The following is a 25,838-nucleotide window of genomic DNA, read 5'->3' as shown; positions in this document are numbered from 1 at the left end:
GCAGCCTTTAAAGATGTAGTATGAAAATCTTGAGTCTTTTTTGCCTTACTTCTTGTAATAGCTCCTTTGTATACATGTAATAGATCAATGGGTGGATTCATCTTAGTAATCAATGTATGAAAAAAAATAAACAAAGAAAAAAAAAACAAAAAACTCATCATGGGCAAGTAAGGGACCAAACTAAAAAAAATAAAAATAAAAAATAAAAATAAAAATAAAAAAATAAAAAAAAAACAAAGTAAGAAATATCTTCTTCATATCATTGTCAAGTATTCTAACTATTATGGCCATTTATTATGACTCTAGACCGATTGTAACATTGCAATCAAATTGTGATGGCATATGTGACGGCAAAATCTAGAAAAATTACTAAATTATTTATACGAAAAGATTAATGGGTCCTACATAATTTTCAATAATAACCCAATTGAGTACCTTCCTTTTCGCAATCAGATTACAAATGGGGATTACACATTTTGTTGTGGAGTATATAGTTCATTATGATTATAAAAATATTGGTAAACAACAAACATATTTAAATGAGCCATACTTTTCATATTACCATTGATTTATTTCATTTATAAGGAAGTAAATACCGTATAAAATCATTAGGTTTCTTATTATATGTTGAGCAAATAAGAGAGTTAAAATCAACAACTTATTTCTTTTCCGAAATCTTTAGCATTATGCTTGCCTTTTTTTGAAACTCAAGACAAACATTTTTTTAAAATAAAAAAATTAGTAATATAGCAACGGGTAAAGATGTTCATTTTCCCATTAGGATTCTCCATGTCGACGGCGAATGGGAGTGAGTGAAGGAAAAATTCTCCAACCTAAATGGGAAAAAGGTCCATGTCCCGTTTGCCTTTTAAAAAAAAATAATTTGCCTTTTTTTAAAAAAAGATAATTTACTAGTAAGAAACATGTGGATTATACATGAAATTAAAACTTTTAATTTAAAGTTAAATATGGCTAATAAGAACAATTAATTTATTTTAAAGATGATAACAATATATAAAAAAAAAGGTTGCATGCAACACACTCATTCTTTGATAGAGGGCAAGACATCAATTTTGGATTTTTTTTCCTCGAGGAATTGTCTGTCTTTTACCTCGTGGAGTGATTTTAGACATATAATTCACTCTTATTCACCTTATAAGGTTGTGTGCTGTGTGTTTAAATATTGTCTTCTCCGAAAGGACATTCAAAGATAGAATTTTATTTGAATAGTGATCGTTCATCTTCTACTTTGTAAGGCGTTTTTTAACATCTAGTTAATACTTAACCTCAAATATCAATGAGACTTCTACCATTTTTCTAATGTTTTAAAAATTGCATGGCATTATTTATCATTGAAATTATTGAAATAAATTAAAGGAGGATTTTCAAAAATAGAAAAGGAAGAGAAACTATTTACACAAAATAGAAAAATTTAATAATTTTAGACTTCTATCAGTTTCTATCGCTGATAGACACTGATAGACTTCTATCAACCTCTATCAATGATAGACTTCTATCAATCTCTATCAATGATAGACTTCTATCAGTATCTATCACTGATAGACTTTGGTAGAAGTCTATCGGTGTCTATCAATGTCTATCAGTGTTTTTTTTTTCTTTGTTATTTCTGTAAATAGTTTGACATTTTTTCTATCTGATAAAATTTTCCTAAATGAAAGTCAAAAAATAAAATTAAAATTTTACCATTATACTTTTATAATAATATATAAACATAATTATCTACTCTAAACCTATTCTCAGAAAACATATCTTCACATATTCAGATCCAACCATAAATTTACAACTCCAAACTACCTTTAATTTTTTTTTTCAATATTTTAAAATAATGTTATTTTAATAATTATTGACAAAAATAGGGTAGGGGCTGAAAGAATTGACAACAATAAGGTAGTAAAATCGTGGACCTGGTACACGATTACTGAGTAAGCAGCTAAATCGTGGCCGATCCACGACTTCCTTTTGCATCACGTGAATCTGGCACCTAAATTGCCACATGTACAAACTGCCATATGTATGATATGCAGCATTGACTAGGTAATCATGGATCGGTCTATAACTTCCTAAGTCGTGCACCAGGTATACGAGTTAGTGATCCTAAATCCCTACCTAACGACTTCTCCCTCACTTTCTTCCCCATCTCTTCTGCCTTCCTTTCTACCTTTCTCTCTCTCAACTGGCTGTCTACCCACGTCCACCATCCGTCATGCACTCCATCGTGCACCGTTCTCTTTGTCGTCGTCGACCATAGGTAACCTTTTTTTCAATATATGAGATTGTGCCTTGAACATCCATAAATCTAGTATTTTATTTAGATGTATGCACGAAAAACTAGAGTTCTAAACTATTTTGGTTGAGAACTTGGGAGATCTAGGGTGTGAAGTTTGTTTTTTTCTATGATTTGAATTGTCCTTTCTTTTTTGTAGTTTAATATTATAAGTTGGACTGAAGATTTAGACTGATATGAGGAGTCCAAAAAGTGTATGATTTGTAGTTTATTATTGTTTTGTCTGTGATTTGAATTATGTTGGATTAGGCTGTAGTTGGTTTTTTAAATGAAAAATAAAAGAAAAGATTTCGACTGTTTGTGTATTTGAGTTTGAACTTGGGATGTAGGTTTATTATTTTAGTTTTTTTTTTTAAAAAAAAACAAAATTTTTAGATTGATCGTAAAATAGAGTTTGGGTTATCTTTTGGACTGATGTTGGATTGGGTTGTTAGTATTAATGTATTAAGTTAGTCTACTTTTTTTTTTATCAACTGTAACAGTTATAAACATTTGAGTAAATATGTCGATGCATCCTGAAGATTTAGTCATTCTTAAACCTATAAATGTTGAGAACGGTGATATTGATGTAGAACTTTATGAATTATTTGGAAATGATAGAAGTGCATAACATGATCTTGAGTTGGTACCGTCAGAGACGTTCATCCAAATAAATTGGGATATCACTAATTCAACCTGTGAACGAGGGTCGATATTGGAGGAAAGGAGTAAATGTGTAGATAATTCTAGTTTAATACAAAAAAGAATGTTTTTTTTACACTAAACAAGATCTACAGCTGGCCATAAAAAAATACTACATGACAGAACACTATGAGATTTTTGTAGTAAAATCGATTCAAGATATTTGGTATATGAGATGCAAACAGTGGAAGGATGGTTGTGATTAGAGGTTACGGGCTTGTTGGCGTAAAATTCATGAGATATTGAAAAGCATCTAAAATTGCTTTTATTACCTTCAAATTTAGAATTAATATTGCTAGTTTTGTTTAGTTTGACGTGGTTTATTGAGTAATTTCAGGAAACTAAGCATCAGGAGCAATTTGTACGAAAATGATATAAAAAAAATCTGAGGCAAAACTCTAATTTTGAGCAATTACGGATTGGCTATGGAATTAGGAAGAAACCAAGGTCCCAAGATCAAGAAAATAGGTGAATTTGGAAGGCAATTTGGGGAAGCCAGTGTTGGAAGAATGTTGCAATGCTGCTCCCTGACGCTGTAGACCCGAGACTAAATAGAAACAGGGTAGCATTGCAACGCTACAACTTTGACATGAGGTTGGCATGACGCCAACATTGTAATGTTGCGAGCATATTATAAATAACAGTGTTGCACCGCCAGATCTGGAGAGGAAAATAAAAGGAGGACAAAAAGTGAGCCGATCTTGATAGATTTTACCTAAATTATAGTCCGTACAGGAGCTGAAATAGAGTAATTCTGATCGTTTTTGGTTGAAGACTCGAGATTTCGATTGAGAGTTAATCTGAGAGCGTTAGATTGATTGTGATAGGAAGATTGATCGTAACCGTGCAGTTTTATTGAAGAACAATCCAGTATTTATGGTGAGAGTCAAGAAGATCGTGATTGGGATTCGAACCTATTGAGGGGAGATCGTTCTTCTTCGTTAATTTATTTTCCACCATAATGATTGTTTGTTTGTTGAAAACCGTTATCGAAATCATGCTTGGCTAAACTCTTTTATTCTAGGGTGGTCCTGGATTTAAGGGATGTTACTTTGAGTATTTAAATTTACAATTGATTGATTTTGCATAAATTTCTAAACTGTTTGTACTTAATACTTTTGATTTAACCAACCACCAATTGAATGAACTTAAGTTAATTAGATGTCTTGAGAGAGAATTTAATTTTCTCGACCCAATAATTTAGATTGTTATTCGAAATTGCATGAGAGGGAATTTAGAATAATAAAGGGTGCGATTGAAGGGTCTTGATACTATAACTATTCAAGCGATAGAAGAGATTCGGGTCGATGGGTAGTTATTAGGATAGTTTGAGCTTGAGAGAGGATTTCCTGATTTTAGAACTTCTAGCCTTAATCTATCAATTTCAATCAGTTGCATGTCATATTCATTGTATTCCCTAAATGAAACAACACCCTGGAATTGTTTTGTTTGAAATATTCTTGTGTGTGACTGAATTTTTGTTATCCGTAGTTGTAGATAAAAATCATATTTTGGTTGCCTGGATAAAATTGACAAAGAATTGTGATAGCTAAGTTAGGAAAATTTTGCTCACGCCGGTCCCTGAGGATGATACCCTATTTGGGATTTATTACTTCGATTGCGCGCGCTTCACATACCGTCAGATGTTTAAAATTACTAGACTTGAAGGGGAGCACTCATGTTTGTACTCAAAATTGACACATGATCATTCACAGCTTTATTCAAATTTTATGAGTATTAAAATCCAAAATATGGTTAGAGCTCCTAAGGTTCCTGTGGCCTTACTCCAAGAAGTAATTAAAAAATAATATGGGTGTAATGTTAATTATAGATGTATGTGGCAAGTAAAGAGAAAAGCATTGATTATTATGTTTGGTGATTAGGAGAAATCATAGTCAGAGCTTTCATACTATTTGAGTGTTGTTGTGTATTATAATCCTAGAACACGATCGGATTGGTATTTTCTTCTGTTTGATGTGTCAGGCGCGACTATTTTTTGTCGAGTTTTCTGGTCTTTCAATCCTACAAGAGAAGGGTTCAAATATTATAGGTCATTAATTCAGATTGATGGAACTCATTTCTACCAAAGTATAAGGGTAAATTCTTGACTGCCTTATCAAGTGATGCAAACGAGCATATATTTTCCCTTGCTTTTACTACTGTTGAAGGAGAAAACTCGTCCAGTTGGTCATGGTTTCTATAGGCATTATGTGAATATATTACCGAACGAGATGATATTTGTTTGATTTCTGATAGACATAAAGGCATTCTTGCTGCAATTAACAATGAGGAAATAGGTTGGAGTGAACCTAAAGTGTATCATTGTTATTGTCTTCGTCATGTTGCTAGTAATTTCAATATGAAATACAAATCGAAGCAACTAAAAGATTTATCATTTACATAAATTCGTCCAAATGCGGACTTACTAAGAGAACAGGGTCACTCAAAAAGTACTTGAATTCATAATGAAATGGATTAGAGAGAAGCTAGCCAAAAAGTTCGATGTACAATTCACAAGGGAGAAAGACATAACAAGCGTATTTGTCCACAGCGTACATTAGGTGCTTCCTCTTCGAGTCATTGATGACTTTGTTATGTAATTGAATTTGTTATATAATGGATTTTGTTAAGTAATTGAATTTTCTATGTATTGGACTTTGTTATGTAATTGAAATTGTTATGCAATAGATTTTGTTATGTAATTGAATTTGTCATGTAATGGATTTTTCATTTAATAGACTTTGTTATGGAATTGACTATATTAATATGTGTTTATACTCTTTTAGTGTTTGTGCATCATGGATCCCGGTCCTTCTAATCCTGTGCAACTATATAAACAAAATAGCCATAATTGACAATCGATATATGATAGTTCTTCTACTATAGCTTTGGACTATCGGAGAAGGAAGACATCTGCATAACGTACTATCCCGTTTGATCCACGTATTATACCTTACTCACAACAGGCTAGTTTTCTTTGCATTGCACAGATTGAATTTATTCAATTGGATTTGCACCTCATGACTACATTAGTAGAGCGTTGGAGACCAGAAACCCACATATTTCACATGCTTTGTGGGAATGCATAATTACGTTGTAGGATGTTGCAATTCAATTTGGATTACAAGTGGACGAATAACCTATGACAAGTCCATTGAAATATGATTGGAAAACTGGTTGTGACAATCTTTTGGGCATTCAACCAGATAATTTGAAAGGCTCAAGATTGAGTATCCCTTGGTTAGCGTCTCAATTTCTAGAGTTGTATCTCGATGCTAACGACGTTAGCATACAAAGGTATGCACGAGCACACATTATGCAGTTTATTAGATGATTTTTTTTTGCTGACAAGTCGAACACTCTGGTATGTCTTATGTTTCTTCCGCTGTTGTCTGATTTTGGGCATGTTGTTACGTACTTGTGGGGTGGTGCCTATCTTGCATGACTTTATAGAGAACTATGTTGGGCTACTAATGCACAATATTTGAAAATAGGGGGGCCACTCATACTGCTGTAAGTATGGGTTTATGAAAGATTTAACATTATAGCACAACAAGTCTAGATACAGGCCCCAGATGATCGTCCATTCAGTGTAGATATTTATATATTTATTCTATTATCATTTTATGTAATAAAGTAAATTAATTGTATTTTTTTTAAATTTAGATGGGGTGGTGTATTAGCTGCTTCTGAACAGTCAGTAAATATATTACTAGTATACCAACAAATATTTGACAGATTGATACACAATCAAGTAACAAATGAATATTTTTTTATGTCTAATTATTCTTTTTTTTTTCTTCAGATTAATTAGGTGCCATATATGCAAGATATTTGGTCATTACTGCCTGATTGTTGCGGTGATGGTCAAGACATTTGGTTGACTGTTAGTCCTCTTATATGTTTCCATATAGTAGAGTGACATCAACTAGATCGTGTGTTGAGACAATTCGATCTACGACAAACGGTACTGTCATTGTGTTATATACTCCCGACACTACACCGATTTGAGAGGTAAGCACGATCAAGACTGGCGCCAAATTCACACATAATATATATTGTACTGACATGCATGTCATGATCGTTGTGCATAAGGAGAAATAACAAATGGACTAGCTGTATCAGATGACTATTTATTCTGGTATGATTCGATCACGAGACGATTTATCACATCTGACGATGCTCACTATTATTGCATGGTAAGAGCTTTATCATCTTACATTTTCCAAATGTATGATACGAACATTATTTAGTATTAATTTGTTTTCATCATACAAAATATTTTGTCCAAGATGTACAACAATATTCAGTACAATACATTTTACCAAAGTGGAGTTCAATGGGTGATCAAACCTTAGTAAATGTAGAAAGTATTATTCAACAGATATGACAACTCAATGTTGTTGATACATATCAAAGACGTATTCGTCGTAGACAACCACGACAATAAGGTGAAGCTAATCTAGAGGCACACGAAGACAACCACCATGTGAAAAATTGAGTGACATATAATTCAAACTTTTAGCTTTATGTGAACTTCTATTTTGAAATTAAAGAACTAATGAAATAACATTTTATCATGAAACACTAAATCTAGTAAATGAGTATGATATAAAAGATAAGAACAAAACAAGGAAGAAAATTTTTAGTTAAAAATTTAAAAAAGATCAAAATCGAAAGGAAAAAAAACTAAAATCGTGTTGGGATCCACGAGTTAGGTCCTTTGACCAAGTCCACATGGCTGACATGACAGCCATCTAGCGTCCACAAGATGCTTACTGGATTAAACCATAATCGTGTGCCAGGTACACGATTTGTTTGTCTACAAAAATGTATCATATTTTTGTCATTACTTTTCTCTTCAACCCTACTTTTGAAATTTCTTTCCTATGTACCCAGTTTTGTCATTACTTTTAAAAATCACATTATTCTTGAACTTAACCCTATTTTCCACATATTTATAATTATTTTAAAACTCGAAATATATTTGTTAATACCTTATATCAATATAACAATGGGGTTGTTTGGGGCCATGAGACGATATATTCCCATATCCTATATCATCTTAGTGTTTGGAGGCCTATTATCCTATCTCACCTATTTTAATTGTTTGTGGGCCCATTTTCGGAAGTATCTCACCGTCATTTTCCTTCCACGTATCGTATATCATCTGAGTGCTTGAACATACTCGATCATACTCAATCGTTTATACTCGATCAAAACTTTTTAGATATCAGAACTCCCCACATCCTATATCTCCCCAAATAGCCCCCGGGAGTTTACAATTTTTTTTTAATAATTATATAAGAAAGTACAAAAAGCAGAAAAATGAATAAAAGAGAACTTAAACGAATGCCGGACCCATTTTTGGGAAGCATCGCCCTACCTAGCCTAAATTTCCTTAATCAATTCCTAGAATAAAGATCTAACTACAGATCCTAGAATTCCTCATTAGTTGTATCATCGACCTCCCTCCTTTACTACTCTTCTTTCCGCCTATATTTCGTTGCTTCACCATCACATCAATAGTTTGACAACTCTTCATCCCTTGCAGATTAGGATTCTTCCATTTTATCAAGCGCGAAATGGATATGGAATATGCAAGTCACTGCGCGTAGTCGTTACGGTTGCTGCCACTACAAAGGCTGTTGATAAAATGGTTGGTGTTGTCCTATAGAGCCTCATTCTAACATTCTGTATCTAATAACCTCTGTAAATTTCAACGCAATTGAAGACACTTGACTTTTTTAATGAGTTCAAATATTTAAAAGCTGGAAGGTAATCAGTCCTGCTAGTTGAAGAATTAAAAAGAAAAAAACTTGATGTGTTTGGACATTTAATGCAAGAAATAAGGTATCTTTCTTGTTGAGAGAGACCCTATGCTTTTTCTCAAATAGATTGCATAAGAGAAACCTCACTAAAGAAGAAAGGAACAAAAGATTCTCCCTTTTCTTGTGTCATTGCAAACTCTTTTAGTGGATGTACTTTCAATTAGTGAATGAGACTTCCATCTTAATCAAGATAATAGATAGGTTTGAATTAAACATTTAAATTTAGATTATACCTATGAATCAATCTACCTAATAGTTAATCACTACAAAATTTGAACAATTTTTCTCTAGATTCAAATAGTTCAAGTGGCATTATTCGTATAAAAAAGTAAGTGATAAATTTAATTATTTAAGTAAAATTTTTCAATTGTAGTTATTTAAGTTAATTGGTTTTATTTTAAAAATAAATAAGTTGTCCATAAAATTAAATGGAGAATTTCACAGGAATGGTGAATGAAATTGGGAGCAAAGATCATAGACATCTTTAGTCCATTAGAAGAATCAAAATTCCAATAATCATTGTCTTAATTAGTAAAGGACAAGAAAAATTTCAACGGGGTAATTGTCCAATTTTGACCGATCAAGACGGATAGATAAAGATATAGAGAAAAAGATCTAAAAAGACTTGATTACGAAGAAAACCGTAAAATAATAAATAACAAAACTTCTTCCATTGACATGGTAAAGCTGGAGACAGAGAGAAGGAGACGACATGAAAACAACACATAAAAAAAAAAAACTCAAAACAATGAAAGCACTCTCGCTTCTTGGAGGATTCTTGAAGGATGACACAAAAATCATCCCAATGAATTTAATAATAGTTCAGACATTTGGTAAAAGATTTCTTTTTTTAATAACTACACTTTCAGTTTTATGTATATATATGTCAATATAATATAGATTACAAATACATATTTAAAAATCTTCTTGTAAAATTGAGAGCAAGATAAAAATACAAGTACCAATAAAATAAAATATTGAAATAAATATAATATGATATATAAAATAAATAGATAAAAAATTATAAAATAAGAAATTTCTCAAGATCCTCCACTTTATCCAAAAATCATGAATTTTGCTCAATGCATGTGTGTCTTTTGAACTCCACAAATGACCACTTATTTATATGGATTTTGGCAAATAAGTTGTGACACATTTGACACCAAACATAGATTGTTGTATGATATATGGCCAACACATGTGGTAATGGAAGGAGGATACATGACTTTTGACACTAAGTTTGGACATCTATCTAACACATTATAATATTTATAATACTACCCCTTATATGCCCATTATATATATGAAATGTGCATCATTAAAACCTTACTACGAAAAAAATCAATAGTGAAAAACTCTAGTGAAGGAAAAAAGAGTACATATTTTATATATTTATACTCCTAAAGAGAATAATATATTTGCTCCCCCTCATGAAAACATCACTTAGATCTTTAAGTCACCGCATTCCAATATTGTGCACCAATATTTCAAAAGTTACAATTGGTAATGATTTTGAAAATAAGTCTGTCAGGTTATCTTTCAAACAAATTTATTGTACAGTGATGTCGCCATTTTCTTCAAAATCACGAGTGTATTTGCTTGGGTGAAATATATTTTGTTCTATCTTCTTTAATATATTGTCACACCCCTTCCCAGATTACCCTCTTAATCCGAGAAAAGATGTGAAGATAGCAATTGCCAACCTTCTTATGACAACTATTGTCCAACATACTCCTGAAAACCTGTATCCTTCGCACTTGTTAAACTTGATTAGTAGATTATATTTCTCTAGAACTTAACACATAGGTTTAGCAACAACTTAAGCATATAATTTATAGTTAATCATAGATATCAACATCAACATGCATAACAATTTTAGAAACCAAGCTTATATACAACACAAACTCCACTTTATTCCCCCTGACATGGACACAAAATTAAATAACAAAACGTGATGAGCCACCTAAAACTTCCACTATCTGTGGGTCTGAGAAGTGACTGACTGGCAGAACTGCTAGGCCTCGGGACGTCGACCGCTACCTAGGGAGGAAAATATTTTAAAAGATGATCTGAAAAAGCCCAGTGAGTGACTAACTTATGTATAACATACTTTAAATCATAAATAACATAAACATGCCTATCAAGGAAACATTTATAAAATCATAATTAGGATTTTGGAAATTGAATGAAAATTGTAAAATACATCTTGTAAAACCCTGTAATAAAACTCATTAACATCATTATGAAAAAATCCACTACTCCACTGCTTGAAGCTGTAGGAGAACCTTTTTGCTCAATCCCTAATAATCTTAGTTGAGAGAGAGTCATTTTGCTCGATCTCATCAACGTCAATAATATAGTCATACGTGCACATAGAGCTGAATTGGGTCCTGATCACCTTACCATACCTTTGGTGTCAAGGATCCCTAACATCACTGAAATTTGGGCACCTTACCATACCTTTGATACCAACATTGGAGTAGGGTTTGTACAAGGCACAAACATATAAAAATATAAGAACATATACATAATATGCATTTGAAATGATCGAATTTTATGATTTCATAGCATCACATAGTGCCTTGTAAAACATGACGTATGCTTATCAAATTGTCTTAGTAAACTTTTGTCATGCGGTACAACATAGCATAGGCTTAATATAAAACGCATGCTTAAATCATAATTAACTTCATCATTTAAGAACATGATTCATGCGATCAACATTCATTTCTAAAGCATGCGTTGAAGAAAATCTTGGTATAAAAACTTCATATGAAATGTCTATGTGTTGGAATTTATTCATAAAAATGGCATTGGAAAACATTTTATTTAAACTTGTCACTTACTGTCTTAAGCTATTTATCCAAAGGGTTGTTGACTGTAAGGATTTTTGGTGTCGTTTGATTCCCAAAAAGGACTACTAATCAAAAGAAAATTTTGTATATACCGAACTACTTCTATAACTACTAAAATGTAGCAATAGTGGTAAGTCTGAGTCGATCCGCAGGGAAGCGCGATTTGTTTCGTTAAGCCAATTTTCTAACTAGAGCGGTTAATGGTGGTTTTGGTGTGTAAGAGAAAAATGCGAGAAATTAAAAAAAAAAAAAAGGGTAAATGTAATCTAGGAAGCTAAGAAAAATATTAAATGGTTAGCCATTTCCCCGGAAACGGTGCCATTTTGTCCGAACGCTAAGTAGGTATCGTTAGTTCTACCTAACCCGAAACAAACGATATTTATAAAGCTCGAACAACAACCTAACTAACTCGTAGTTAAAGTGGAAGTAAGAGGTCGATACACAGGGAAATGTTATTTAATCTTTTCTTTAACCAAGCTTTACTATGAAAGCTATAAAACAAGGGTTTTTGATTAAGACAAGAAACATGCCAAAATCAAAAGATAAAGGATAGTTGTAACCAAGTTTAGAACTATCTTGTTTCTAATCCAAGTTAGACGTTCATTGCAATTCTCATTATTGAATTCTACAAACTCAATTCACAATCGGATTAAGCACGCAACTACTTACTTTATCTAAATTAAACTAGTCTTTACAAAGGCAGACAACTAGCATAACCTAGTCAAAAAAGCATCCTAATCAATGATTAAGATAGGATGGCCATAATCCTAATCTATCTACATGCTTCTACGTCTATTGAGTTCCTTAGTGGTCATATAGAAGAGAAAACATGTGCATTAAGTTCTAGGATTCAATTGCGTCGATTAATTGTTAAGATAGCTTACTCAATTAACCGAATTTTCTCTAAATCTGATAATTAGTATGTCCTAGGTTAGTCAACCATTCAACACACAATTACTATTGCCTCTTAGAGATCTTGGTTAAATATTCTATCGAACACATTAAAAGCAACATATTCAATCATGAGTGAATGTGACAAAACCAAGTATCTAGGCTAAACATGTTCAAGATATAGATCATTCAACATGCTTCAAAAATTAAAATCAGACTCAAGAATGCTCAAATTCAGATTGCTAATAATAAAGAAAAGTAGAAAACTCAAAAGAATTTGCAAGAACTCTTGAAATAGAAACAAGATTTAATTACTTCATAAATCCATTGACAAATTCATGAAGAATTACAAGTTATTGATTACAAATAAAATAAATAAAAATCTAACCTAGGTAGGAAACAAAATTACCATAGAGACTAATTGATATAGAGAGAAATTCTAGTCTCCATCGAAATCGTGCTTCCTCCTTTCAGCAAAAATGAAAGAAAACTATTTATAGTTGCAGGGATAGCGTCGCGACGTCACGACCAACATTGCAACGCTAAATCGTAGAAAAGCCAAGAAGCGTTAGGCTAACGTTGCAATGCTGCGTTGATGCTTGGTTGCGTAAGGTGCGGGGGATGAATCACGTCAAAATTCGGAGTGTTACAACGTTGTAAGAAGCGTTGCAACGCATCGAGTTTTTGCAGCAACAAGCGAGCGGTCCGTCTTTAACTCGATACTCGATGCTCGATGGTCCTTTACTCAACACACGATGTTCGATTACTCGATAGCATTTACTCGATGGCCTTTTTAGTAATTACTCGATGACTTGACAGCCTGACTCGATTATACTCGATAGTATTCTAGTAAATACTTGATGCTTGATTACTCAATGGTTGATTATACTTGATGGCATTTTGGGTATTTACTCGATGATAATTTACTCGATTACTCGATAGCATTCACTAGCATTTACTCGATGCATTACTCGATGGCCTTTTACTCAATGATACTCGATGGCATTTCAATAATTATTCGATTCTCTTCAATTTATTGATTTCTTGGTCATTTTTTATCCTTTTGGCGCAATTTTCTCTTAATGACTCCTAAACGCCTCGATGACTGTTTTACTTACAAAATCAGCATTTAAAGCAAATAATCATCACAATTTTGGGGAAATTAACATAGAAAATATACATCCTTTAAAAACCTAACATCCTATTTATTAATTAAGGTCGGAAAGACCATACCATAATTAAACTATATGCTCTTTCTACTGGATTCTTTGTGATTATATAGAATTAAAAATCATATGCATTAAGAATAAGGATTCAATCGCGTTGATTAAATGTCAGGAAAAGCCTTATCAATTGACCAATTTATTCTTCAAATCTAGATTAAACATGCAATACCAAAATTCAAGGTCAGCCTATAAATCTAAGCATTCACATCTAATCTTTTGCTACTGGGGTAAACTCAAGCATGTCCTTTTACAGATGTAGGAAGTTTAGCTCTCATAAGTAATAATCTAGCAATTAACTACAAAGGTTTTATGGATGATTTTGCTAAACCATCTTGTGTATGAACGTGAGCTACAAGATGTTCAACATTTATCCCAATGACATACAATAATTATCAAAAGCCTGGGATGTAAATTCACTAACATTATCAAGAGGAATAGTCTTAATTGTAAATCAGAAAATTGTGCTCTTTTGAGCAAGTAATCTTGCAAATGCAAGATTTCGACTTGATAATAAGCACATGTGTGACCATCGGTTGAATGCGTCTATTAATACTATAAAATATCTAAATGGTCCACTTGGTGGGTTAATAGGTCTACATACATCATCATGAATTCCACTTGGTGGGTTAATAGGTCTACATACATCATCATGAATTCATTCTAAAAACGCAGGAGGTTCAATTCCCACTTTGGTTGGTGATGGTCTAATTATTAATTTGCCTTGAGAGCAAGCATCAGTTGATAGTTCATTAGATTTAAGAATCTTCTAGCTCTTCAATGAGTGTCCATTTTAATTCTTAATAATTATTCTCATCATTATAGACCTTGGATGACCTAATCTTTCATGCCAAATAGAAAATATATCTGGATTCATGAATTTCAAGTTCATTGTTGCATATATTTCAATTACTCGTATATAGTGTAATATAATCCAGAAGATAAAACAACGACTCTTCCAGTACATGCTTTTCATATGAGACATAGATATTCCATATTATTCTTACTATCAGTCTCAATATGAGAACCGTTGCAACGTATATCTTTAAAACTAAGTAGATTTCTCTTTTATTGACTAGAGAACAATGCATCGTTAATAATAAATTTTGTTCATCTAGGCAAAATGATATTTTCTTTTCCAAACCCCTTAGTTAGGTTTGCAGAACCTGATATTATATTGATTTTTGCTTCCATCATTGTCAGTTTGAAAAAATATTTTCTATTTTTAAGTATTGTGTGCATAATTACATTATCTGCCAAACATATATCTTTTTTACTCATTTTTATTTACCTAACTTATGGAAATGATCCATGTTTCTTCATCAAAAGAAAATAATTACAATAAGAAAAACAACACTTGTAATGTACAAAAGTTAACATTTACTAAGAGAAAAAAAAAACATAAAGATGGATAAAAATACAACAACATTAAGTCTAGATATTTTCAAAGTCAAAAGAAACATTTGATGTTCCATCAACTTCTTTTCAGGAGATTCAAAGAAATTCGCCGCATCCAAAGTTGTATATGGGATGGGTTAAATATGTCATTATCCTAGTATGCAAAATTTACTTCCACATTTTTCTCTTTTTTCTTCGCTTAATAGAAATCGACTAATTGTTTTGACGTACAACAGGTACATGACAAATGCCTAGTCGTTCTGCATCGGAAGCATTTATTTTCAATACTTTTTGAACTCTTATCTTGTGAAGCTTTTATTTTATGGTCATCATTTTATGTGGTTCTTTTGAAATTTGAATGATTAGAATAGCCACCACGAACAAAACAATTATTTCTTTCTCTGCCACGGTCACGACCTCGACCACAAACAGGACCTCAACCAAGATTATTATTAAAAGTCACAGCATTCATTTCAGGGAATAGTGTCATTTTGGTTGGTCGAGATTTATGATATTTCATCAATAACTTATTATTTTATTTGGCTACGAGAAGATATGAAATTAGTTCAGAATATTGTTTAAAACTTTTTTTTTCTCGATATTGTTGCTCTAAGAGCATATTTGAGACATGAAAGGTAGAAAATGTCTTCTCTAACATATCAACGTCAGTAATTTTCTCTCTACATAACAATAATTTTGAACTGATTTTAAATAATTCGGAGTTGTAGTCACTTATTGATCTGAAATTTTTATAGCCTCAAGTGCATCCACTCATAATGAGCTTTAGAAAGAATAACTGTTTTTTTTATGATCATAATTCTCTTTCAAATTTTTCTACAAGATACAAGAATATTTTATTGTAAGATACTCCATTTTCAATTCCCCATGGAGATGATAATGAAGAAAAATCATAGCTTTTGCTGTCCTGACTGGATGTTATATTTCATTCTTTAATTGTTTCCCCTAAGTTCATAGCATCAAGGTGGATTTTGGCATCGAGCACCCATGACAAATAATTATTGCCATTAATATCAAGGGCAAAAAATTCTAATTTTGTGAGATTCGTCATGACATCATTATCATAAAATATTATATTTATTTAGAAATTTAATAGATATTATATAGGCAAAATAATGTAAATTTATTAATTATAATAAAGAGAAAAAATCGACCTATCTTTAGGATCTACCTTCAGTGGGGGAAACGATAGAAACTTGTGCTGATAACGTGTTGTAAAATTGAGGAGCACAACGAAAACACGAATACCGATAAAATATAATATTCAAATAAATATAATATAATATATAAAATAAATAAATAACAAAATATAGAAATTTCTCAAGATCCTCCACTTTCTCCAAAAATCATGGATTTTGCCCAGTACATGTATGTCTTATAAAATCCACAAATGACCATTTATTTATAAGAATTTTGATAAGTAGGATGTGATGCATTTGGAAACCAAGCATAGGGTATGACATACTACCAATACACAGTGATAATGAAAGGAAAACACTTGGCTTTTGACTCTAAGCTTGGGCATCTATCTAACACATATAATATTTATAATAAATCTAACTTTGTTTACAAGTAAATATAAAATTTGTGGAGTACATAAATAAAAAGTTGAAAAGTGGGAGGGTGTTATTTAAAGTTAGTTAAGTCAGTTTTTTGAGGCGTGGCATCCGCCACGTGTCAGAAAGAGAAAGGAGGGAGGTGATTGGGGGAAGTGAATGATAGGGGAGATTAGCATTGCTGAGATAGTTGAAGAGTTTGGGAAAATAAAGATTATAGAGAAGAGAGAGAGAGGAGAGTGATAAAAAAAAAGGGGGGGTTTTGGACAGCGTAGATCCATGGCGGTGCCGTTGCTTTCCTCTATAAGCTTTTTTGCTGAAACGCAACAACGCCCATTCTCTCACCAAAGGACAGAACGACACACGCATACACTTTTAGAGAGAGAGAGAAAGATTCTCATTTCTTTCTCTTCTGTCGTTCCAACTCCAAATCTTCATCCCCATAAGTTTGCTTCTTTATTATCCTTTCAATTCCTCCTCTTAATCATTCATCATTACGCCTACCCACATAACTTCCAACCATTTTTCTACGCTTTTTGCCCCAACCCCATTTCTTCTTTCTTCCTCAAATGCTCATCCACTTCGTCTTCTAGGGCTTTTGAGTTCTCTTCTTCTGTCTAATCTGGTAACTTTAACTCTCTTTTTCTTGCTTTTCACCTGTTTTTGAATTTTGGGTCTTCATGTTGAGATCTGTATTGCTAGTCTTTTCATTTGGATTGAATCTCCTCTTCTTTTTCACACATGGGTTTGTACTCTACTGGATTTGATGTCGAGTATCAGCTGTATTGTGTTGTTTTACTTTCATTCTATGTGTTCTTGAACTTCTCCCTTTTTTTCCCCATGTGCTAAATCCTCTATTATGGTTGTTAATTTGTTTGGTTTTTAAGCTTGGACTTCCTTTTCCCCATTTCAGAGTGGCTTATGGTTCCCATAAAGGAAGGTTTTCTTGATTTCTATCTCTGCTTCTATTGGTGCACTATGCCTAAAAAGTTCAAGATAATTTAGAGCATTCTGGGGTTTTGTCTATCCTGAAGGCTTGTTACTCCCATATTGACCATTCAAGTATTTAGGAGGTTGTCGATCTCTGTTAGTTATTCTTTCACTCTTTACTTCCTCTTTTTAGATTTTTCATTTTCTGTATGAAATTATGCTCAAGAATAGTTGTTCTTGGAAGCTTTAGTAAGTGAACTTTCCATTTTTTTACTGAAGAATGATGCACCGCAGGACATAAAGATAAATCTGCAGTTGGTTCCATTGAGTTTTTGCTATGTCATTAGTGATGAATGATAATTAAATCTGAATTATTTCTTCTCTCTCTATTACCTTGTCTGTCGAGTAGGAACATTGCCTACATTTGGAGTAAGGATGTCAAGTCTTTAGATGTAGTATAGTAATGATAATTACCTTGTCTGTTGAGTAAGAACGTTGCATACATTCTGAGTCTTGAAATATTATAGTCCTCCTTTCATTTTGGAATCTGCCTCTTCTAAACTTACGTTTTATATTGCCCTTTCTTTTTCAAAAAAACCAAAATTAGGGGTTCTATAAATATGGCTGCTGCTGAACTAGTCAACTCTGCAACAAGTGAGAAACTGACTGAAACTGATTGGATGAAGAATATCCAAGTCTGTGAATTAGTTGCTCATGATCAAAGGTATGCCATATATATTCTCAAAGTCTGTTTTCCCACTTTGTTTGGTATGATAAGAAAGAAACCTATTTGGAGTCTGTTTAAAAAGCATGTGTGGGTAGATCAGGGTTTTTATTTTTATATATATATATATATATATATATATATATTATTTTTATTATTTATTTTATATTTAAATTCAATGACGTATGAGGTGGGAGATTCGAATCACTAACCTCTTGGTGGAGGATATATACTTTAATTAGTGAGTTAAGTTCAAGTTGGTGAGGATAGATTAGGTTTTAAGTATGTGTTTATGCACTCCCAAGCCGGACTGCTTATATTAGATTGATGGATGACAATATCTCATCATGCCTTTATAATAACTCATTGCCACAAGTTCTAGTCTTGGTGGAGTATATACCTTAATTAGTGAGTTATACTCAGGTTGGTGAGGATAGATTAGGTTTTAAGTATGGGTTTATGCACTCCCAAGCTGGACTTCTTATATTAGACTGATGGATGACAATATCTGATCATGCCTTTGTAATAACTCATTGCCACAAGTTCTAGTCTTGGAACAGGAGACGATCTTATTACTCTTAGTTGTAAGATTTGTGCCGACAATTTTATCTTCTATAAGAACATATTTTATGAATGTGTCATTTCCTCAGTATGGCTTTCTTTGTTCTATTTGTGCAGGCAAGCTAAAGAGGTCATAAAAGCGATAAAAAAACGATTAGGAAGTAAAAATGCAAATACACAACTTTATGCAGTTTTGGTAAGAAACATTAATTCTATTTTATCATTTAACATAAAAGCTTGTGCCTCCTTTCATGTTTTATGTGCCAAATTCACTCTGTTAGGAAATAGCAGGCAAATGAATATTAGGCCTTTTATCCTGCATCCTTTAAATTTTATTGGATGTCCTTGAAGAGATGCCTGTTATAATGCATCATGAGTGAGAAAGAGCGCAAAAGAGCATGTGGATGGGGAGGCAGAACTGGCAGTATTGGCAATATCCAAATCTTAACATCAAGAATGCATGTCTTTTAGAATATCAATTTTATCCTGCATCCTTCAAATTTTATTGGATGTCCTCGAAGAGACACCTGATATGATGCATCATGAGTGAGAAAGAGTGAAAAGGAGCATGTGGATGGTAAGGTGGAACTGGCAGTATTGGCAATATCCAAACCTTAGCATCAAGAATGTAAGTAAGTCTTTTAGAATTGATAAAAATAAAAGTAGAAAAAGGGACAAGACTAATTTACGTGGAAAACCCTAGGCCAGGAGAAAAAACCACGATCAAATCTTAATATTAAGTTACCCTGAAATACAGAAAGACTGCTCAAATAAATAGACAGACTGGAAGTCCTAGGCCCATAAGTAAATTACAAATAAACCCCTAAGACAAACCAACCCTTTTTTCAACACTCTCCCTCAAGTTGGGGCGTAAATATCGATCGGACCCAACTTGCTGACATAGTAATCAAAACTCTGTCTTAATAATCCCTTTGTAAGGACACCTGCAATCTGCTGATTTGAAGGGATGTAGGGAATACATATGCTCCCATTGTCCAGTCTTTCTTTAATGAAATGTCTGTCAATCTCGACGTGTTTGGTCCTATCGTGCTGGACCGGATTGTTGGCAATACTTATTGTTGCTTTATTTTCGCAAAACAACTTCATTGGAAGCTCACTGTCTTGTCGAAGATCTGTTAATACTTTCTTCAACCAGATTTCTTCACATATCCCCAAACACATGGCCTTGTACTCGGCTTCTGCACTACTCCTGGCAACCACTCCTTGTTTCTTACTTCTCCAAGTGACTAGATTGCCCCAGACAAATGTACAATATCCAGACATAGACTTTCTATCAACAGCAGATCCAGCCCAGTCCGAATCTGTATATGCTTCTATACCACGTTTACTAGACTCCCTGAACAGAAGACCTTTACCAGGAGTGCCCTTTAAATACCGTAAGATGCGTTCAACGACTATTATATGTTCTTCATAGGGAGCTTGCATGAACTGACTAACAACACTCACGACATATGATATATCAGGTCTTGTGTGAGATAAATATATCAACTTCCCGACTAATCGCTGATATCTTTCTTTGCTAATAGGGGCTCCATTATTAACATTACTCAATTTGACATTATACTCTGTAGGGGTGTCTACAGGTTTACACCTAGTCATTCCTGTTTCTTTGAGGAGATCTAGAGTATACTTTCGTTGTGAGACAGATATACCCTCTTTCGATCGAGCCACCTCCATCCCAAGAAAGTATCGCAATTTTCCCAGATCTTTAATTTCAAATTCTAGCCCATCTTTGTTAAGTCTCTAATTTCCTATCAGTATTCTTCACCGTCAGAACAATGTCATTCTACATACCCAATAGTACTGAAGTTCTTTCCTGAACTCGACCTTTTTGTAAACGTGTGGTTTGAGTGCCTCCACTGATATACCCTGACTTTAACACAATACGGTGGTAATCGTCGAAGCCAGCTCTTGGCGACTGTTTCCAACCCATACAGAGACTTTCTTTAATCTACAACTCCGATGGTATAGTATTTAGAAGCTGGGCGGAGAGGCTCATATAGAACTTCTTTCTTCGAGTTCTCCATTTAAGAAACGCATTCTTCACATCCAACTTGTGCAAAGGCCAATCTTTATTAACGCAACAGATAATAGTACCCGGATGTATTTTTGAGTTTGGCTACAGGAGAGAATGTCCGAGTTAATCAATACCAAAGGTCTGGGTTAAGCCTTTGGCTACCAGTTCTCACCTTATTATCTGTCAATCGAGCCATTCGGATTTGTAAATTGACAGTTAAATACCCATTTACATCCAACCGTCTTGTGCCCCTCAGGAAAGAGCAACCTGTTCCCGCATGTTCCATTTTTCTCTAGGGCTCTTATTTCTTCCATAACTGCAACCCTCCACTCGGGAGTTTCCAGGCAACTTGTATATTACTTGGAATCATTACTGTATCTAGATGGTATAAGAGCCTTGAACTCAGGAGATAGGTTAACTATATGTCATGTAACTAGTGCATTAGGAAACTTTGTACATGACTTAGTCTCTTTTCTCAAGCAATTGGAAGACAAGAGACGCCATCACGGTTTTCCTCTTCTCCACTTCCTTACTGCAGCTAAGCCGTCCTTTTCTCAAGGCAATTGGAAGATCAAGAGATGCATCATGGTTTTCCTCTTCTCCACGTTCCTTACTGCAACTAGCCGTCTTGATTTATGGATCTTTTGTCAGAAGGAACTTCCCACACAATCACCTTCCCTTCCACTATTCTCGCTTTTGCTAGAGTATTTCTTCAGTGTTGTCTTTTCCATCAGTTTCTCCATCCTCCTCAGCTTCCCTCTATTTTCTCATTATCTGCATCAATCTCTATATCTCTGTCCATGTTCTACATTATCGTCTCAACCAACAATCATCAATATCACAAACAGGGACATTCATACCTGGAACTGAGATCGAGTCAGACTCATGAACTGGAGCCGGAGAGGCGACAGGCGACACTACTTTCCTTCTGAGTTTTTCTTCCTATAGTAAGTTATCAAGGGACTTGATTAGTGGAAGAACAGTGACTAGGAAGAACAGGGCTAGGATGTTCAGGTTCAGCCGACATCTCTAGGGGAATGGAGTACGTGGACAGTTAGCCTCTTCACTAGGACGCTTCCCCTGAAGAGGACTACGAGAAAAACGGTTGATCCTCGAGAAAAGTGACGTCCATAGACACAAAGTACTTCCGAGACGAGGGATGATAACGCTTTCCCAGTTGATGGAGAGGGTACCCAACAAAGACACATTTCTGGGCACGAGAAGTGAATGTCGTACGATTGGGACAATGGGTATGGCAAAACAAACACATCCAAACACTCGCAAAGGTACGTCAGGAATTAACCGGGTGTTGGGATACAATTCTTTGAAACATTCAAGAGGAGTATGGAAGGACAAGACACGGGAAGGCATGTGGTTGATAAGGTGGGCTGCAGTGATGATAGCATTGAGTTTGGCTACAGGAGAGAATGTACCGAGTAATCATACCAAAGGTCTGGTAAAGCCTTTGGCTTACAGTCTCACCTTATATCTGTCAATCGAGCCATCGGATTTTGTACTTGACAGTAAATACCCATTTCATCCAACGTCTTGTGCCCCTCAGGAAGAGCAACCTGTTCCCATGTTCATTTTTCTCTAGGGCTCTTATTTCTTCCATAACTGCAGCCCTCCACTCGGGGAGTTTCCATGGCAACTTGTATATTTACTTGGAATCATTACTGTATCTAGACTGGTAGTTAAGAGCCTTGAACTCAGGAGATAGGTTACTATATGTCATGTAACTATGCATAGGAAACTTTGTACATGACTTAGTCTCTTTTCTCAAGGGCAATTGAAGACAAGAGACGCATCACGGTTTTCCTCTTCTCCACGTTCCTTACTGCAGCTAGCCGTCCTTTTCTCAAGGCAATTGGAAGATCAAGAGATGCTTCATGGTTTTCCTCTTCTTCCACGTTCCTTACTGCAACTAGCCGTCTGATTTATGGATCTTTTGTCAGAAGGACTTCCCACACAATCACCTTCCCTTCCACTATTTTCGTTTGCTAGAGTTTATTTCTTCAGTGTTGTCTTTTCCATCAGTTTCTTCCATCCTCCTCAGTTCCTCTATTTTTCTCATTATCTGCATTCAATCTCTATATCTCTGTCCATTCTACAATTATCAGTCTCAACACAATCATCAATCACCAAACAGGGACATTCATACCTGGAACTGAGACCGAGTCAGACTCATGAACTGGGCCGGAGAGGCGACGGCGACACTACTTCCTTCCTGAGTTTCTTCCATTGTAAGTATCCAAGGGACTTGATTAGTGGGAGAACAGGACTAGGAAGAACAGGGCTAGGATGTTCAGGTTCAGCCGACATCTCTAGGGAATGGAGTACGTGGACCAGTTAGCCTCTTCACTAGGACGCTTCCCCTGAAGAGACTAACGAGGAAAAAACGGTTGATCCTCGAGAAAGTGACGTCCATAGACACCAACAGTACTTCCGAGACGAGGATGATTAACGCTTGTACCCACGTTGATGAGAGGGTACCCAACAAAGACACATTTCTGGGCACGAGGAGTGAATTTCGTACGATTGGGACCATTGGGTATGCAAAGACAAACATCCAAACACTCGCAAAGGTACGTCAGGATAATAACCGGGTGTTGGGATACAATTCTTTGAAACATTCAAGAGGAGTATGGAAGGACAAGACACGGGAAGGCATGTGGTTGATAAGGTGGGCTGCAGTGATGATAGCATTGGTTTGGCTACAGGAGAGAATGTCGAGTAATCAATACCAAAGGTCTGGGTAAAGCCTTGGCTACCAGTCTCACCTTATATCTGTCAATCGAGCCATCGGATTTGTAACTTGACAGTAAATACCCATTTACATCCAACCGTCTTGTGCCCCTCAGGAAAGAGCAACCTGTTCCCATGTTCCAATTTTTCTCTAGGGTCTTATTTCTTTCCATAACTGCAGCCCTCCACTCGGGAGTTTTCCATGGCAACTTGTATATTACTTGGAATCATTACTGTATCTAGACTGGTAGTAAGAGCTTGAACTCAGGAGATAGGTTACTATATGTCATGTAACTATGCATAGGAAACTTTGTACATGACTTAGTCTCTTTTCTCAAGGCAATTGGAAGACAAGAGACGCATTCACGGTTTCCTCTTCTCCACGTTCCTTACTGCAGCTAGCCGTCCTTTTCTCAAGGCAATTGGAAGATCAAGAGATGCATTCATGGTTTTCCTCTTCTCCACGTTCCTTACTGCAACTAGCCGTCTGATTTATGGATCTTTTGTCAGAAGGACTTCCCACACAATCACCTTCCCTTCCACTATTCTCGTTTGCTAGAGTTATTTCTTCAGTGTTGTCTTTTCCATCAGTTTCTCCATCCTCCTCAGTTCCTCTATTTTTCTCATTATCTGCATCAATCTCTATATCTCTGTCCATTCTACAATTATCAGTCTCAACACAATCATCATATCACAAACAGGGACATTCATACCTGGAACTGGACCGAGTCAGACTCATGAACTGGAGCCGGAGAGGCGACAGGCGACACTACTTCCTTCCTGAGTTTCTTCCTATAGTAAGTTATCCAAGGGACTTGATTAGTGGAAGAACAGGACTAGGAAGAACAGGGCTAGGATGTTCAGGTTCAGCCGACATCTCTAGGGGAATGGAGTACGTGGACCAGTTAGCCTCTTCCTAGGACGCTTCCCCTGAAGAGGACTAACGAGAAAAACGGTTTGATCTCGAGAGAAAAGTGACGTCATAGGACACAATACTTCCGAGACGAGGGATGATAACGCTTGTACCCACGTTGATGGAGAGGGTACCAACAAAGACACATTTCTGGGCACGAGGAGTGAATTTCGTACGATTGGGACCATGGGTATTGGCAAGACAACAATCCAAAAACACTCGCAAAGGTACGTCAGGAATTAACGGGTGTTGGGATACAATTCTTTGAAACATTCAAAGGAGTATGGAAGACAAGACACGGGAAGCATGTGGTTGATAAGGTGGGCTGCAGTGATGATAGCATGAGTTTGGTACGGAGAGAATGTCCGAGTAATCAATTACAAAGGTCTGGGTAAAGCCTTATGAGCTTACCAGTCTCACCTTATATCTGTCAATTTCGAAGCCATCGGATTTGTACTTGAAAGTAAGGATACCCATTTAACATCCAACCGTCTTGTGTGCCTCAGGAGAGCACCTCGTTCCCATTGTTTCCTATTTTTTCTCTAGGCTCTTATTTTATACATAACGTGCAGCCTCCACTCGGGAGTTTCGCATGGCTACTCTTGTATATTTACTCTGCGAATTCATTACTGTATTAGACTAGGTAGTAAGAGCCTTTGACTCAGTCGGATTAGGTCTACTATATGATCATGTAACTATGCATAAAGGAAACTTTGAAACATGAGCTGTATCTTTTCTCTCAGGCAAGTGAAAGACAAGAGACGGCCATCACTGGTTTTACCTCCTTTCTCCACGTTCTCCTTACTGCAGCTACGCGTTCCATTTTCTGTCAGAGCAACTTTGGAAGATCAAGGATGATCATTGGTTTTTCCTCTTACTCACGTTCCTTACTGGCAACTAGCCGTCTTGATTTATGGGATCTTTTGTCAGAAGAGATACTTCCCACCAATACACCTTCCCTTTCACATATTCTCGTTTGCTTAGAGTTATTTCTTCAGTGTTGTCTTCCATCGTTTCTCCATTCCCTCCTCAAGTTCCCTCTTATTTTTCTCATTATCTGCATCAACTTCTATAATCTCTGTTCCATTCTACAATTATCCAGTCTCAAACACAAAATCATTCAATATCACAAAAAAGGGAACATTTTCATACCCTGGAACTGTGACCGA

At 35.0% G+C, this 25,838-nt stretch overlaps 1 protein-coding gene across 3 annotated transcripts in view; it reads left to right on the top strand.

Moving 5' to 3' along the window:
• Nucleotides 1–16,955: 16,955 nt before the first annotated feature.
• Nucleotides 16,956–25,838, top strand: part of LOC120074003 (TOM1-like protein 5) — a 28,253-nt gene continuing 19,370 nt past the window's right edge. The window contains exons 1-4 of one of the 3 annotated variants that reach the window (XM_039026963.1): nucleotides 16,956–17,383; nucleotides 17,672–17,831; nucleotides 18,296–18,412; nucleotides 19,091–19,169. In XM_039026963.1, the coding sequence (XP_038882891.1) occupies nucleotides 18,309–18,412; nucleotides 19,091–19,169 (183 nt within the window). In that variant the 5' untranslated portion in view covers nucleotides 16,956–17,383; nucleotides 17,672–17,831; nucleotides 18,296–18,308. Of the gene's footprint in view, nucleotides 17,384–17,671; nucleotides 17,845–18,295; nucleotides 18,413–19,090; nucleotides 19,170–25,838 lie in introns of all 3 variants that reach the window. The other 2 variants (XM_039026964.1, XM_039026965.1) reach the window with 2 other exon arrangements.

Source organism: Benincasa hispida, chromosome 3 (genome assembly GCF_009727055.1).
Source record: "Benincasa hispida cultivar B227 chromosome 3, ASM972705v1, whole genome shotgun sequence".
Classification (NCBI taxonomy): Eukaryota; Viridiplantae; Streptophyta; class Magnoliopsida; order Cucurbitales; family Cucurbitaceae; genus Benincasa; species Benincasa hispida.
This window is presented reverse-complemented; position numbering and strand designations above follow the sequence as displayed.